This window comes from Perca fluviatilis, chromosome 23 (assembly GCF_010015445.1).
Source record: "Perca fluviatilis chromosome 23, GENO_Pfluv_1.0, whole genome shotgun sequence".
Classification (NCBI taxonomy): Eukaryota; Metazoa; Chordata; class Actinopteri; order Perciformes; family Percidae; genus Perca; species Perca fluviatilis.
The window spans coordinates 20672577-20690561 of record NC_053134.1 but is presented as its reverse complement, the minus strand read 5'-3'; the positions used below and the strand labels follow the sequence as shown (position 1 = coordinate 20690561).

The 17985-nt window shown below is 41.5% G+C and overlaps 1 protein-coding gene across 4 annotated transcripts; it reads right to left on the bottom strand.

Moving 5' to 3' along the window:
- Nucleotides 1–615: 615 nt before the first annotated feature.
- Nucleotides 616–12513, bottom strand: pfkfb3 (6-phosphofructo-2-kinase/fructose-2,6-biphosphatase 3). Of its 4 annotated transcripts, XM_039792492.1 has the most exons (16): nucleotides 12257–12513; nucleotides 10175–10303; nucleotides 9445–9541; nucleotides 9153–9219; nucleotides 8975–9049; nucleotides 8828–8884; nucleotides 8575–8699; nucleotides 8272–8479; nucleotides 7998–8144; nucleotides 6960–7064; nucleotides 5708–5837; nucleotides 4676–4803; nucleotides 4220–4408; nucleotides 3809–3831; nucleotides 3243–3293; nucleotides 616–1685 (listed from the first exon to the last, which is right to left on the bottom strand). In XM_039792492.1, the coding sequence occupies exons 1-16, from the start codon at nucleotides 12333–12335 to the stop codon at nucleotides 1679–1681; spliced, it is 1617 nt and encodes a 538-aa protein (XP_039648426.1). In that variant the 5' UTR covers nucleotides 12336–12513; the 3' UTR covers nucleotides 616–1678. The 4 variants fall into 4 exon arrangements, with proteins under 4 accessions (XP_039648426.1, XP_039648428.1, XP_039648427.1 ...); XM_039792494.1 differs by lacking the exon at nucleotides 3243–3293; XM_039792493.1 differs by lacking the exons at nucleotides 3243–3293; nucleotides 3809–3831.
- Between the last annotated feature and the right edge of the window lie 5472 nt (nucleotides 12514–17985).

The window sequence follows — 17985 nt, the reverse complement described above, 5'->3', positions numbered from 1 at the left end:
TGCCAACTTTATGGTGGTGCTATAGGTAACTCAGGAGATCGTAAAAGTAATAGCATGGCTAAAAAATATCCACTTCAGATTTTACAAGTGGGCCATATACATCCCATTTAAGCTTACAGCCAAACCATATGTCGCTACTTTGTAATTTGATGAAAATATAGCGGTTTGTAATGTTAATAATACCCACTGTGTTTTTTTAACATGTTGGAACCTTTTGTGTCATTACAGAAACACATTTTATTCCAAAATTTAAAAAAAGTGAAGTTATCGGTCAATATTTTCACTAAGCTCTCTGCCAATAAAAGTACTTCTATCAGTACTCTTATCTGCCACAGAACTTGAATTTACCACCACTATACTTAGCAATAGTATTATTTTGTGCTCAATCTTGTATCAACTCTTATGCAATTTCACAGCAACATCCTGCATGCGCCCCCAGTCATGATTAGCCTGATAAGCAGCATGCGTCTCAGTGTCCCTCATGAATCTTGTGAATGGGTGAGATAATGAATGCAGGAGTGCCAGGACACGCTGTGTATACTGCAGATTAGCTCCACAGAAGGAAACGCAAAGCCTAGATGTTGGACTTGGGCCAATGAACATAAACAAACGCTGTATGTTTTCCAGGAGTTAATTTATTGGTCCAGCAGATGCAAAAATCAACTGTACAACATACTGTTCTCTCATGAATAGTCCTCAGATTAAAACAAGGTGTCTCTCGCTCCAAGCATCCAAAACTACATACAAAATAAATAAGGAATATAATAAAACAGTTTTTACAAAAAACAAATTTCAAGTATGTCAAGCAAACTTGTTAACGTAGGTTTTACTGAGAGAGGTAAGCAGCAGCTTCTTTCTCAACAGATCGTGCTTTCCATTAGTACAAAAATACTTCTACACACACATTTTCATCAAAAGTCTCCCGTGAAAGTCATCTCCTAAGCATCTCCAGTTTTTCTGTATATACATTAACATTTACAAAGATATTATTAACAGCACGCATTGTTATAACAAAATATAGGTGCTTCCATTTGTGCGTAGCAGACAATGACAGCAAAAGGAAATCAAGGTAATTCAACTTGAAAATTAAGAACTCTGTTAAATGATCAGCGTGCACCGTAGCGTTGAAACTAAACACAATGAAAAATAAATATTTCAAACTGTGAAAAGTAAAATATTGACGTGATATGTGGAGTTATTAGGTGAAATGTGGTGCCCCCTCTCGAGCAATCAATTCCAGAGAAATGGCAAGAGAAGTGGCGTAAGGCTTGCAAAACAAGCACTACAGGCACTCTACGGCAAAATATCACCTTCAATACAGTGACATGAGAAATACATAGTGACACAAAATAAAAACAAAAGTACAAATGTACCCCCACTGTGCAAAATAATCGCTTATTTTATAGTGTCAGCATACAAAGGAGTCAATTACGTCATGACGCTCTTCTTTTGCACATATTTTTAGAAAAGCGTGCATGATAAACGCCAATATAGGTGGTTACTTGTGTCTTTGGCTGACAAATAACTCATCAATTTAACTCTTCCTTCTTTTTCATGTCATTGCCTTCAGTGAGCCTTTGTCAGCGATCAACTTTCCGGCCTCTTGTGCCACGTGACACATCGGTGCAGTTTTATTGGCAGGGCTGCAGGACATCCCGGTGGCTAGATGAGTTTCTCCTCAGGTTCTGTAAACGCACAAAAATGCCACAAAAAACGTTAAGACTTTAGGTTCCTTCTGTATTATTGGGGCAACTATTAACTATGCAACAAATTGCAACAACACAAAAGACAGTGCTGTTGCATAAATATCCTCTGGCCAAATGATATTGTCTCATGTAGTGTAATCCCTAAACCACAAGTTACATCACCTGTTTTTTTCTCAGGCGCTAATTTCCTCTATGATATTTTTAGAGGGCGTGAACACAACCATTAAGTTAATGAGTGTGTGTGAGCAGGTTGCTAGAGGTACAGTAAGTGTGTGTGTGTGTGTGTGTGTGTGTGTGTGTGTGTGTGTGTGTACACCAAGTTAATCCTCAGGTGATTTATAAAGGAAGCTGACAAGATCATCACACACCTAACAGCTTTATACGTCTTAACACTTTTCCACTGTGCCAGTAAAACTAGTGCAGTCATGCAGTCAAGTCAAGTTCATTGACACTGCATGTTCATTTAATTGCCTACTTGAGAACTATTTGGTAGTGGTTGGCAGAGACCCAACTTTGATCGAAGCTGATGTCATTCTCAAAAGAAAAATAGTTCAATTAATTCAACAAAAGGGAGATATTATACTAACTGTAAACGGAACCAGAATGAGGAACAAATTAGGACTTTCACTGCGGAACCAATTCAAATTTTGGCAACCATTTTGGAGGATATTTGGTAGCAGTCACCAGCTGCTCTTCTAAACTCCAAAATATCCGACCCTTTTAATTTAGCTTGTGAATAATTGTCAGCTTGTTTTATAAGATAACTGGCTAACTAGCTAACCAGCATTGCTTTATTGTTAACACGTTTGATTAGCACAAAACACAACGCTAAATAAGCCTGCTGGCTAGTTAGTTAATAGTTTGACTATCAGCTCAAAAACTCACCTTGTTTAGGTGTAGTTTTGTAGTTTTTATTTTTTGGAGTAGAACTAGATTGGCTTTTCTAAAACATTAATTATCCATTACAAAAACTAACATGTCTGTCAGTTTATGAGTGTAAATGCTCTTTTAAATGATCCTTTTAATTTAGTTAGTGAATATTCTCAGCTTGTTAGCACGTAAACTAGCTAACCATTATTGTTTGTTGTAAACATGTTTGATTAGCACAAAACAAGCGCATATAGGGGAAGCTAGCTTTAGCATGTTACATTTGTTTCTTTGCAAAATGAGCCTGCTGGCTAGTTATTTGATAGTTTGGCTTTTCTTTAATTGTCTTAACTATTAAATGTAATAATATATATGATCCATAATTATATAACCAACTTTTTTTGTTGTCAACTTGTTAGCCCGCTTACTAGCTAACCATCCTTCTTATATTGTTAACATGTTTGATTATGGCAAAACAACTGCATTTAGTGGAAGCTAGCTTTTGCATGTTACATTTGTGTCTTTGCTAAATGAGCCTCCTGGCTAGTTAGTTAATAGTTTGATTACCTGCTCAAAAACGTATTAGTATTATTAGTATTAGTGTCAGATGTGGCTGCGCTGGCAGAACTACAGTATGAAGCAACTGCAAAGCCACTACGTTGTGTTTACCTTTGAAAGACAAAGAGTGAAACCACTTTCAGATATTGGAGGATGCTTCGTCTTTAAACAGGGCAAGACAGGCCAAAAATAAACCAAACACAGAGACAAGCACAGCATGAGTCAGCGTATTGCAACAGCAGATTGTAGTGACGAACAACAATGACGCAGCAGGCAGGAATGTAAGCTGGGAAGTGAGGGTTCCCTAACAACAAATACAGCGTGAACATTTTTTTTTTTAACTTTCCCACACTGACAGGAAACTTCTCAAATATCATTTCCTGTGTGAGACTTACGGTAAGAGCATATCCTGGCACAAAATGCCAGTATATGGAATATCTTGCATTTATCATATTAAATTCTCACTAGTATTAACTGACTATTAAAAGGTACAGTATGTTTTTTTGTTTTTGTTTTTTTTGAGCAGAATGTGCATCAATATTTCTTATTTTTTTAGATTCAGTGTGAAAATAGTTAGGAGGAAAAAAATGTCAGCAGTGAGTAGAATTTTAAAAGATGACACAGCAACAGGAAAAGAGCGAGACAGCCAGAGATGCCAGAACTAAACAAATACTTACAGGCAAACTTTGCCCAGCCAATGCTGTGAGGAGCAGAGGAGGAGAAGGCCGCAGAGCAAAAGAGGACAGGAAACAAAAGTGAGTGAACATGCATGCAGTCTTTACAGAGGCAGTCAGAAAGGAAACAGATGAAGGAAATGTTGTTTCTTTTAGCATCTCATGATGTCCTAAATGCAGTTCAGATGGTTTCCCATCTTGATAAGAGAATTCTCGGCAGAAACACAAACCTCTTGCCACATTTAACATAAAAAATTGTCCAATTAGTCAGTTTCTTGTGACTTGAGTCTAAATAATTTGGTTCTGGCCTTAAGAAACCCATATTAGTTAAGTTGAGTCCTTGTAACTCTAAATATATAATGCTTGAAATGAAATGAAAGTGTGTTTGTGTGTGTGTGTTTATAAGAAACCCACCTGTCCAGCCAGAGTGATAGGGAGGTGCGAGGGGCTGCAGAGTGCCAGCGAGGCAACAGATGGAGGCAGCTCCTGGATCGGAGACTCGTCTAGGTCATCGATGCGAGGTTTCTTGATGTTTGACTCGGGGCTGGTCAGAGGAGTCACACTGTTCCGCCTGATCAAGGTGCCAGGACCCTTCTTCACCTCCTGCAGGGTGAGAAATATTAAGACCCTTAGACTCAGAAATCACAGCGTATAGAAGTATTGCTGGGTTATCTTAATAAAAGAGCAAAAAGACAAAATAGTCAACAGCTATCTATCACCATCATGATGGTGGCTACAGCTCCATCCAGTTCTTTCTCAACATTTCCTGCAGTACTGAACTGTCACCCACAATAGTACAGGATGTGACACAGACTTCAGTTCTGTAGGGATGAGCCGAACATTTCCAGTAATCAGTGAATCAAGCATTACCTCAGGTCGGTCTCTGTGGGTATTCACCGCCTCCACATTCAGAGAGATGGACTCCACTTTGCACCCATAGGCGACCGGGGTGAGCTTCAGCACCGTGTGGAGGGGACACTTCAGGTAGGGCATCTCCTCTGGAACAAGCAAAGGAAGGAAAAACAAAGATGTGAACACAGTTGCATATTGGAGATTGGAGTATCATAAATCATTAGTAATCCATACAGCCTCTTTTTTCTTTCTTAATGTTAAACAGTTATACGTCTGTAACAATTATAACATAATGGTCTAATCGCAGTTTTTTGTTGTTGGCATTTTTAGGCCTTTATTTTTGACAGGACAGCTTAGACTTGAAAGGGGAGAGAGAGGTGGAATGACATGCAGCAAAGGGCCGCGGGTCGGAACCGAAACTGCGGCCGCAGAGTCGAGGACTGAGCCTCTGTATATGGCTGTATATGGGCGCGCGCTCTACTAGGTGATCTACCCAGGCGCCCGCAATTATTTTTACATAATCACTGTTTCTTTGTTTAACCGCAATTAATTGCTAACATAACTGTTGATTGTAATTGTCAATTTTCTGTTCATGTAAGCAAAAAATCCAATGTTTTATGATAATGAAGAGGCATGGTTTACTTCATAGGCTGTGTACCCGTGTTATTACATTATCTTGGTCACATGACAGTGATATAACCAAACTATGTATCCTGGGATTCATTCAAAACCTTAATTTGTCTGCAAAAGTAATACATAAATATTTTTAAATTTGACTGAAAGACAATTACATTGTTAATTGCAATTATTTCTGAGACAATTAATTGTATATTAAAATTTGGTATTGTTACAGCTCTAATGTACATATTTGTTTCAGTATTTATTGTTTGTCCATTTCATATTCATGTTTAATATGCTTATGTATGCACCAACAACCAAGGGACATTCCTTGTAAGTGTTTCCTTGGCAATGAATCCCTTTCTGATCTCATTCTGATTATTTAGGTTATGACACTAAACGAGTGGGCTTTATGGGACTTGTAGTACCCACCTGCACTCTTATCCAGGAAGTAGGCCAGCAGGCAGCGCATGACAGCCTGGTGGCAGATAACCAGGACGTTCTCTTGCCTCTCCAGGTCCATGATGACTGGCTCCACCCGCTGGACCAGGTCCTGGTAAGACTGTAGTCAGGATCAGGAGAGTGGGGTTGTTTATTATTGTCAGTATATTTGGTCATAGTTCAATCAAATACCCTTAAGTAGGGTTGCATTCTTACATCGAAAACAATAATGTGGATTATTTTTGCTATATACTCGAATGGATCATAGTTGTTATCAGCGGTGGAAGAAGTATTCAGCTCCTTTACTTAAGAAAAAGTACTAATACTACACTGTAAAAAATACTCTGTTACAAGTAAAAGTCCTGCATTGAAAATCTTACTTAAGTACAAGTATGTAAGTAGCATCTGGAAAATGTACTTAAAGTATTAAAAGTCAAAGTACTCAATGCAGAAAAATCAGCTGGACTTGTAGGCCGTTATATTGTTGGGTAGTTTCATTTATAATGAAACACTGTATATTTATAGACTACATGTGTTTTGTGTGCAAACATCTAAATATGTAAAGTAACTAGTACCTCAAATTTGTACTTTACTTGAGTCTTTTTTTCTTTTCACTGAGTAAATGTACTTTGCTACATTCCACCACTGGTTGTTAATATTATTTTTTAATTACAGCAGATGACCTAAATCAGTCCCTCCAGAAAAACGCGATTATGCGATCGCATAATTCAATGCATAATCAGCCAAAGTCCGCATATTTATGCGGGGGCCGCATTTTTTCTATATATATATATAATATGCTGCACTTTCGCCACATAAATTGCCGATTTCCGCCCAAATATGCGGGGCTTGCATGATTTCATAATCCCCCCGTTGCAAAAAAGTCACGTATATCTTAGCAGAAAGTTGAAAAATGTTGCGTTTACTTCACACAAGAGCAGCCATTTTCCCCTGTTGCCATGGGAACGTTATGAAGTGACGCAATTACGCGACGTGAACATCATCGAAAAGCAGGGTGTTGGGGGGAAATCACTTTTTTTTTTTTTTTTCTCATTAAACCGCAGTTTTTGCAAGTTCCCCCAATTTTTGCAAGTTCCCGCATATTCCATCGCATTTTTTAAGAAAACGTGCCGCATAATCAAGGAATTTTGCCCGCAACAATCACAAAAAAACTGTAAAAATGCCCTGTATTTTAGGTTTGTTAAGCGTGAAGGTGTCCATTGGTTGTTGACTGTGTTTGTACCTCTCCAGCAGGGTAGCGATAGTAGTATTTATCCTCATCTCTCAAAGCAAACTCCTCCGGGAATTTCTCCTTCATCTCATCATACGTCATCTCTTCACACATTCCCTAAAAAGAACAAAGAAGAAAAATATAATATTTCAGGTTGGGGAAAACAAAAAAATATAGCTGTGTGATGTGTAGAGCTGCAACTATTCCAAATTTTACTGTATAATTAATTGCCTCAGAAATCATTGCGATTGACAATATAATTGTCTCTTTCAGTCAAATTTTAAATTATTTATTTATGTATTACTTTTGCAAACAAATTCCCAGGATACATCCTTTGGTTATATTACTGTTATGTGACCCGGATAATGTAATAACACAAATACACAGCCTATGAAGTAAACCACGCCTCTTTATTATCATAAAACTATGTATTTTTTTCTGAAATGCACCTAAAACTTAGTTACCATCAACAGTCATACCCCTAAGGACCTCAGCTAATGTAAGCAATGAATTGCGGTTAAACAAAGAAACAGCGATTATGTAATAAACATTACAGGCCTAGTAGTCTCGCATTGCCAGACCTTCCTCCACAGCGCTGCGGAGGAGGGTCTGGCTGGTCCACACAGCATTCTGGGATGGGAGAAAAACGTGCTCTGGTTTACTGGCATTTTCTGAAACCAATCACAATCGTCTTGGGCGGCGCCGCTGCAAAATAGCCTCGGGAAGGAACTTGTTTTGGGTGGAACATGTGTACGTTTAAAAGTTGTTTTAGTCGTGCGAGAGAAAACTCAGATTGGACAGAGATTCTAGCTAGCTGTCTGGATTTACCCTGCAGAGATCTGAGGAGCAGTTAACCATAGTCCTCAGAAATCCGCCTGAGTTTAGAACGCCAACACAAAGAAAGAGGAAGGGGACAGACATCCGGCCTAAATGAAAGACATCCAGCGGAATTTTGGGCAGCACCTGAACAATCCTGGAAGTGGAACCTCGCGGATATAGACTACAGGCCCGGTGATGTGGCGTCATAGTGCGCGTTTGAGTGACACTCACAGCGTCTATCTCGTTGAGAGCCTTCCACTGTTCGTACGGGACTCCCAGGTGCTCTGCGGTCTCGATGCTGCGACACAGCTGGCTGCTCCAAACCTTGAGATCCTTCTGCTGCTGCTCTTCCACAAACCGAGCCAGGGCAGCCGAAAACTACAGCAGGGAGGGAACATGTCTTTAGCAACCGAAGTTCATCGATCATGAGGTTTAAAATCGTGTCGTTTTGTCGACCGTCTGCTTTCATGATCTGTTTTATGTTCCTGTCTGTCGCTGTTGGTACCTGTTTGCCCCGCGGCGAGAGGCCTGCGTCCCCGCCCAGCCGGCCCTCCACGTTGTCGGTGCTCTCTCCGTGCCGACACAGGTAGATGGTGCGTGGCTGGACGTGGATGTTCATCAGGTAGTAGACGATCTTGCTCTGGATGTGGTCCTGGATCCGGTTGACGAGGAAGCGCCGACCCACGTCTATCACCTTGATGAAAGAGAGATCCCTGGAGGAAGAACCGAATGGGGTGAGCGATTAATGGGTGACTTTCGCATTGGATAGCGCAGATATCTTGACAGCATCAATGCTGATCGTTTTTACCTGTCGTACTGATTGGGGTCCAGGGGTTGGTAGCTGGTTTTGTAGCATTCGATTCTCCTCTGGAAATCCAACATGGCGTCGTTTTTGTTGCAGTCCCGGTAGTCTGGACACGACACCTTCACTTCCTGCACAGGGAGGAAGATTGTCAGACGGCAAATACCACGCCTGATGCCGGAGAGTTATAAACACGTTACGTTCTACGCCTTTTCAAACAGCGCCAGGGTGAAATCGTGGTGTCGTGCCTGCGACTCACCATGATGTTCGACGCGATCACGCTGGGATCGTCGCACACCGACTCGATGAAAAAGATCTGGCCACAGAAAAGGAGAAGTAGTTAAAAGTCGCGGCGTCGCCGATGACGTCGGTCCTTGACTCTTCGTGTCAACACAGTGACTCTTACCTTGAAGCCATTCTCACTGCCAAACTGAAGGATCATGTCTCGTCTTTCTCGCGTCGTGTTTGTGGCGTCGAAGACCTGAAAGGGACATGAAACGGCGTTGTAAGACGATGGGTTTTAATTTTGTCAAACATAAGGATAAAGTTTAAGAAAAGCATGCGATGCATGATGGGAAACTCACCGCTACTTGGCCTCCCTCCTCCTTCAAATAGGATTTGACATCCCTCAAGGCTGCTAAGGCACATTGCCTGAAGAGCAAAAACAGCGAAGTTCATTTTGTGTTATCAATAAAATATAAACAGTAGATTACATAGGTGTAATTTGGGGGGGGGAGGTAAGTCTTTGGCTTTTTTTTTAAATACATGCATACATGTCCCGGGACCTCCCTAGATAGTTGGACTTAACCCCCCAATGTTGAACCCCTAGGTAGATTTCTTTTATTATGCATATATACGTATTTGTGTTAAACTTACTGTCTGATTTTCACGGCGCACTCATTATCAGACTTGAAGAAGTCATAGGAGCTGTAGTTCTTGACCGCCTCCCTCCGGTACTCTCCCACATTGAAGACTGCAAAACACACACACACACACACACACACACACACACACACACACACACACACACACACACACACACACACACACACACACACACACACACACACACACACACACACACACGGGGAAGAAGCAACAAGCATGAACACCATGTCCTCGACGTTGAAACATGAGTTGACCCTGCCAGGCAAAACACTTCCAGGAGTAAAACATGAAGTGTCATCATGTAACTCAGTGGTTCCCAACCTGGGGTCCGGGCACCCCCATGGGGGGCGGCAAAGATCACAGGGGCGCAAGTCTTTATCTGGTTTGAGGTTGAGGTAAAAAAATATTTGCACATGTTAAACAAATGATGATAATACACTAGAATATATAATATATACAAAAGTCTGTATGAAAACTATATATTTTGTTATATCCTAATTTTTCCTGCCGCCACGGCATTTTATGAATGAAACATGGCGGAGAAACGTAACAGTGCTGATAACTCCTTTGTATCAAAAAAGAAAGTAAGGCTCTATCTCGAGAGTTACCTCAACTTGGGTTTCGGGGGAGGGAGGGGGGGGGGGGGCTCAGCTTGGGAACCACTGGTGTAACTGATACGCTACTGGACAAACTGTTCTCGTTTGTGAAGGCTGTGTACCTTTGGTGGGCATGCCGATCCAGTTGAGGTAGCGAGTGAGTTTTTTGGACATGTAGGTCTTCCCTCGAGCCGGAAGACCCACCATCACGATGACGGTTGGGGGGTTGGCAAAGTGGGGGGCGCAAGCCGCTGCAGAGAAGGAGGTAAAAAATAAAAAAAATCATCTTGTGCTCTGCAACCTGAGAGGGCCCCTACCCAACTGCCTAGGGTGGGCACAAATAACTGGTCATCGAGAGCTGCAACCTGCCTGAATCCATTCATTTAAACAACTTCTGCACCTAACTGCCGTCATCTATATGCTGACACCCTCCCAGCGGGCACGAGGTTGTCTGCTGCCGCCAGACTCGCCTTTTCCTTCAACCTTACTGCACATCTGACCCGCTTCTGCACACTCTGAACGGGCTTACGCCACCCAGGATTAGTAGTTTTCACTTGACCAGATTTGCTGAAACCCCATCCCTGAGGCCCCTGGGAAATTTATTATATGAAATGTCAGATTCACTAAGAGGATGGATGGGCAGAGGAATGCAGGGCGTTGATTGGAATCTGTTTGATTGAAGCAGTGAATACTTTTCATGTCACATTTCCTCAGTTTCAAAGGTTATTCTTTTCGGTCTCCATCGCTGCACTTGTAAACATAAGCACGGATCACGCATTGCCTGATGATGCCCTGAGGGCTAATTTATACTTGCTAATCTTGTTTACATAACAAAAGAGCCATGTTAATTAAGCCGAAAAACGGATCACACTATAAGTTGGTCCTCGGACATCTGGTTCATTTTTATGTCCACTAGCCAAATGGCTTAGTGAAAGTTCAAATTTGACCAGCGACTCAATAGATAACCATTGTTTTTTGGCCGGTGAGTGAAGCAGATCTACCAGCCACTTGAATATTTTACCAGCATTTGGCTGTTAGATGGTGCTAATTTTGGACCAAGGGTAGGGGTGCACGATATATTGACTGGATATCGTTACCGCGATATCACGCTGCGCAATATTATATTGAAAGCGTCGCGATATGTATGCAATATTTTTTTCATATTTACTTTTATTGTTTCTAATATGTCCTGTTCTGTAGACATGCTCTTTATTTATTGTTTTTATACTGTGCAACCAGTAAAACATGTCCTGTAGACATGGTCATTATATTATTTGTTGTACCAGTCCAATATGACCGTTGAAATAAACCTTGTGTTGTAAGAAAACTTGTTTCATTTGTTATGAATCTATTTTGATGCGTTTTCCCTTTCCTGTTACTTTTGTAATTTTACATTTGTTAAAGAAATATCGAGAATTAATATCGGTATCGCGATATTCATAATGAATATTGCAATATCCTGGTGACATTGCAGTGATTGTAAGTTGCTTTAAAAACTGTAAAGTGCCTGTTTTCTGAGCGCACATCCCTCAGCAACAATCTCTTCTCTGCGGTCTCCCTGGTAATAAAGCCTGGGAAAAGGAGACGGCGGCAGGGTCGCGCCATGAACACGCGCTGCCGGCCGACCAATTAGAAAACGGTAGGCTACCGCTTCAAAAGCATCCGACAGAGGTTGCGAGCCACGGTGGTAACCATGGTTTCGTCATGCTCCAGTTGGAGATATATGTGACGAACCGCACGTGCTGATGAAGACCACCAATCAATGAATCGATGAGTCAAAAGACCGGCTTATAGCGTATAACAGGTGCACTGCATGACTCAGATATACATCAGAACTGCCCCTCAGCGGACATATTAGAAGGGAATTGGAGAGAAAATGTCGATTCAAAATCGCCAGTTACTTCTTAGAAAACACTAATTTGTTCATTTATTCAAACAAACCTTTTTATTGAAGAAATAAAAGTCGCCTAGTGAGTGCTGCTGCTCACCGTAGGCTACGCTTAACACCACACACTTGGTCACATAGGCTAGCCGTAAGAGATAAAAGGAGCTGCCCACTGCAATACACTTTTTAAGTCCATGTAAAAAATATTGTAGGGATAAAAATAAAAAAAATATTATAATATTAAGAATGTCACTCTGCAGCGATACGATATCAATGAAAACGCAAGACCATATGAATTGAAATGTTACAGGGCTTTTACCTCTCCGGGGTGCCGGCTTGTCATCCTTGGTGGGCACCCAGATCTTTTGGATCCTGTTCTGGGTAAGCTCTCTGGGCATTCCTCAAGGACTGAAGAGCCGCACAGTACACGAGAACCGAGCTGCTTTAGATTCCGGGGACAAAAAAAAAAGAAGAGCCGGTGGTTGTTTGAGCAGGAGCCTCGTCCGTTCAGAAGGAATGAACTGAGCTGTTGTCAATGTCTGTAGAGCGCGTTGAGCCGAGCTAATCTGCCGGTCTGCGGCACACATCCGCTATTTAACCCCGCCCGGCCGAGCAACGTGACTGCGGTGACGAAATTACACACACGCGCACACAGCATCCATGATGACATCCACACATACCCGAATATACAGTCAGGCACAGCGCCTCTTTGTGGTAGTCTAACTCTGATTGGATGATAATGTTGCATGCGTTTTCTAATAGTAGCCTAAACAAATGATATTACCTATGAAATGAAATGGAATGTGAATGCATTTAGTAATTAGTATTATTACATTATAATAATTATATTAGTAGCAGCCGAAGTCATTTATAGTTGGTCTATGGAGTGGCCAGTTATGACGTTTGTATTATTTTCTAAATCGGAAATTTCTGCATAAGGTCAATCTGTTGAATAGTTTGTAAAATAACTGTTAATGGACACTTTCTCCACGTCTACCTGTTGCTGCAGCATTGGCCCCACTGTATAATCTCTTTAGTGAGTCTGAGGAAACCTGGAGGAGACGTGCAGAGTCTCACATCACCTCACTCTGCTTCCTCACACTGGGTTGTCCCGTTGAGTCATAATGTGTATATATATATATATATATATATATATATATATATATATATATATATATATATATATATATATATATATATATATGAGGTTACAAAGAAGTTACGGAACAATTGTTCTATAAAGTACGTTGTAATCTCTTAAAAAAGGTGAATATTTACTCATAAAACCATAAGTGACTTTAGTGATATTTTTCTGTCACTACAGCAGAGATGTTGTATTTCCACTGTAAAAAAAAAAAAAAAAGAAGCAATTTAAAACACCCTACCAACTGCTGCAGTACCATCACTTTTTACAGTGTACTGAAATTCCTCCTTTGCCTCAGTTTGGACTTTACAAAGCCTCTGAACTCTCTGCAACCTTTTCCCAAAAACCTTTTTGTGGCAATCCAACTCATATCCTGATTATTTAATTGAGTTTAAATAATCAGAGTGACAAACTCTTTCCTGTTGACCGCCTGAACAAAGGGCAGCTGAGAGACAAAAGAGACCGGTCGTGGTATTTATGTGTTTAACATCCTCCTCGAACATGAACGTGTAACTGCAGTTATTTTCCTAAACACAAGTAGAATAAAAGTAAAAATGTGTACAAGGTTAGGTTATGATGTTTCCACCTAAAGGATTCAGACGTGTCACAGTCTGAATTTGAAAGTGTTGGGATGGAGAAACTGTGGTTGTGAAACCCCATTTGGTTTGTGTCTGTTGTTTGTCCTCCTGATAGTAAGACACTTTTTAAACTTTGCCTTAGAAAGAAACAAGATAAATCGATTATGGGATAAGAAGGTACCATTGGTTTATGTTTATTTTTAGTTGCATTAATTATGCCAATAAATGTCCCCCTTATCTTCAACAATATTTTGTTAGACACATCTCAGTCTATCCCATACGACACTTGCTCCATCCATTTTTTGCTATACCAAGAATCCATCGGGAAATTGGGAGAAGAGCATTTTATCATAAAGCTCCTATGGACTGGAATAACCTCCCATTGTCATTGAAATACAATGTCAAGATACCATGTTCGTGTTTTAATTGAGGATATTTTGTTTTCTTTTTGGGCTCATCTGAATGCTGTATTATTATGTGAACAGCTTATGAGGACTTATTACTTATGACTGTCAATGTAACCTTGTAATTTATTGTATAATTGGTGGTGGATTTGGGGGGCATACTGTGAATGATGTCTTGTTGAGTTTTTTTTTGTGTGATGTTTTTCTTTTTATATGTGTTATTGTGTAATGTCATGTTTTGAGCATGTGTGGCTCTGGCTGTTATTTTCTAATGGTGATTGAAAGGACCCCCTTGAAAATGAGATCTCAAGGGGCTATCCAAAATAAAGACTAAAAATGTATCCTTAGACGATATAGATTATCCCCTTTCACCTTTAAAGTAACACTCTTATTTTTACTGGAGAGACTGACCGAGGGAAAAACATACCTGCTGGATAAAAGCTGCTGATGATTCAACTATTGTGCAATTTTCTTATAAGGTCTTATTGTTTTCTTTAGTATAGAAATAAAAGAAGATCGCCTTAGCTTACTTCTTTCATACATTACAAATGCAGAGTATGGCAGTGATTTAGATTGAGACCATCCCCCCACCCTGCAGAAAATCCCAGACTGGCTGATGACCTGAATGTCTTTAACTAGAGGTTTGAAAAGTACCCAGTATCACAACCCTCACGCACAAAAGGTTTTCCCTCAACACCCTCCCCCAACCTGTGCTAACAATCCACGAGAAGGATGTGTGCCGGCTCTTTCAGAAGCAAAGATCAACAAGGCTCAGGACCTGATGGTGTGTCCCCCCTCTTGTTTGCGAGTCTGTGCTGAACAGCTGGTGCCAATTTTTACGCAGATCTTTAACCGGTTCCTGGAGCTGTGTGAAGTGCCCTCCTTCTTCAAATGCTCCACCATCATCCCAGTCCCCGAAAACCCTCCATCACAGAATTAAATGACTACTGGCCTGTCGCCCTGACGTCTGTGGTCATGAAATTCTTTGAAAGACCGGTGTTGAGCCACCTGAAGGACATAACAGGACTCCAGGACCTCGACTCCCCAGGGACGTATGCCAGGATCCTGTTTGTGGACTTCAGCTCGGCGTTCAACGCCATCATCCCTGAACTCCTACATCAGAAGCTCACCCAGTTCTCAGTGCCTGACTCCACCTGTCAGTGGATCATCAGCTTCCTGATTGACAGGCAGCAGCATGTCAGACTGGGGAGCATCTCATCCAAAACCCGGTCCATCAGCACTGGCGCCCCACAGGGGTGTGTCCTCTCCCCGCTGCTCTTCTCCCTCTACACTAATGACTGCACCTCAAAGAACCCGTCTGTAAAACTCCTACAGTTTGCAGTCATTGGTTTGATCCAGGATGGTGATGAGTCACAGACAGGAAGTGGAACAGCTGGTCTAATGGTGCAGTCAGAACCACCTGGAGTTAAACCCCAAGAACACAACAGTGGACTTTAGGAGAAGTCTCTCCCCACCATCCAGAACGATGGATTCCTTTAGGTTTCTCGGATCAACCATTTCACAGGACATAAAATGGTCTCCCCACATTGACTCTGTCCAGAAAAAGGCCCAGCAGATGTTATACTTCCTGTGACAGCTAAGGAAGTTTAATCTGCCTAAGGAGCTGCTGACCACTTTCTACTCAGCCATCATTCAGTCTGTCATCTGCACCTCCATCACTGTCTGGTTTGGGTCAGCCACCAAACGGGACAGGGCCAAACTGCAACGGACAATTAGGGCTGCAGAGAGGATGACTGGAGCTGACCTTGCTTCCATCCAGGACCAGTACCGGTCCAGGGTCAGGAAAAGGGCAGCACAAATCTCTGCAGACCCCTCACATCATGGTCACAAACTGTTCAACCTCCTTCCCCCTGGTAGGCGATACAGGGCACTGTTCGCCAAAACCAGCCGACACAAAGACAGTTTCTTTCCCCAAGCAGTCACTCTGTTGTACGCTCAGAAATAGCCCCCACCCTTACACTGAACAAAGTCAAAGCCAACACTGGTCTGCTCATCTACCTCATGTATATTTTCAATCTTACAATTACAATATTGTTATTAATATATTTCCATTGCACTAAACTGCCTTGCAATATATACATTGGCTCAATATGTTTTAAGTCAATGTACTAAAAAAGTTTGAAAGGAAATGTCGGCGAACCAGAGTCCCTTGATAAATCAAGGCAAAATACTAGATAGATAGAAATATATACTACTACTAATATACTAAATATAGTCCAGAGTTTGATCTGGAGAGCTTTTAAAAGCTACTGTAAAATGATATAAACTCCACTTTCTCCAAAATGCTTCTAAAGAGGGTTTCTTAATATAATATTTATGTTGTTATATATTATCATATATTTTAACCAATTTAATTCTGTTTTTTTTAATTTGTAGCGGATGTTTGGTCTTTTTTACAGCATCTAAGCGGAGACTAATTATAACAGCTCACTGAGCTTCTGGTTTGCAGTTTCAGCCTGAATCCAGGCTGCAAATGGAGATAAACACACACACCACACACACACACACACACACACACACACACACACTATCTCATCACACCTTGCAATATTTTCTATATAAAATACCAAACCTTAATAGCGAATCCTAATGGAGCAAATTGTTATTCGCAAGTCACTTAAAGTGCATCTGTGATGCTCATAATAACTGACTTTATCATGACCTCATTCTGTTGGCAAGTCAAGTTTTTGCTTTATATTATTTTTTTGTAAAGCACTTTGTAACCTCTTCAAAAAGTGCATACTGTATAGGTGAAGATTTACTCATAAAACCATAAGTGACTTTGGTGATATTTTCTGTCACTACAGCAGTAATGTTGTAAAGGTGAAAGGTGATAATCTTATCGTCTAAGGATACACACTTATTTTTACTGGAGAGACTGACCGAGGGAAAAACATACCTGCTGGATAAAAGCTGCTGATGATTCAACTATTGTGCAATTTTCTTATAAGGTCTTATTGTTTTCTTTAGTATAGAAATAAAAGAAGATCGCCTTAGCTTAATTCTTTCATACATTACAAATACATAGTATGGCAGTGATTTAGATTGAGACCATCCCCCCACCCTGCAGAAAATCCCAGACTGGCTGATGACCTGAATGACTTTTACTGCAGGTTTGAAAAGTACCCAGTATCACAACCCTCACGCACAAAAGGTTTTCCCTCAACACCCTCCCCCAACCTGTGCTAACAATCCGCGAGAAGGATGTGAGCCGGCTCTTTCAGAAGCAGAAGATCAACAAGGCTCAGGACCTGATGGTGTGTACCCCTCGTTTGCAAGTCTGTGCTGAACAGCTGGCGCCAATCTTCACGCAGATCTTTAACCAGTTCCTGGAGCTGTGTGAAGTGCCCTCCTTCTCCAAATGCTCCACCATCATCCCAGTCCCCGAAAACCCTCCATCACAGGATTAAATGACTACAGGCCTGTCGCCCTGACGTCTGTGGGCATGAAATCCTTTGAAAGACCGGTGTTGAGCCACCTGAAGGACATAACAGGACCCCTGCTGGACTCCCTGCAGTTTGCCTACAGGACAAACAGGTCGGCAGATGATGCTGTCAATATGGAACTGCAATACATCCTGCACCACCTCAACTCCCCAGGGACGTATGCCAGGATCCTGTTTGTGGACTTCAGCTCGGCGTTCAACACCATCATCCCTGAACTCCTACATCAGAAGCTCACCCAGTTCTCAGTGCCTGACTCCACCTGTCAGTGGATCATCAGCTTCCTGATTGACAGGCAGCAGCATGTCAGACTGGGGAGCATCTCATCCAAAATCCGGTCCATCAGCACTGGCGCCCCACAGGGGTGTGTCCTCTCCCCGCTGCTCTTCTCCCTCTACACTAATGACTGCACCTCAAAGAACCCGTCTGTAAAACTCCTACAGTTTGCAGATGACACC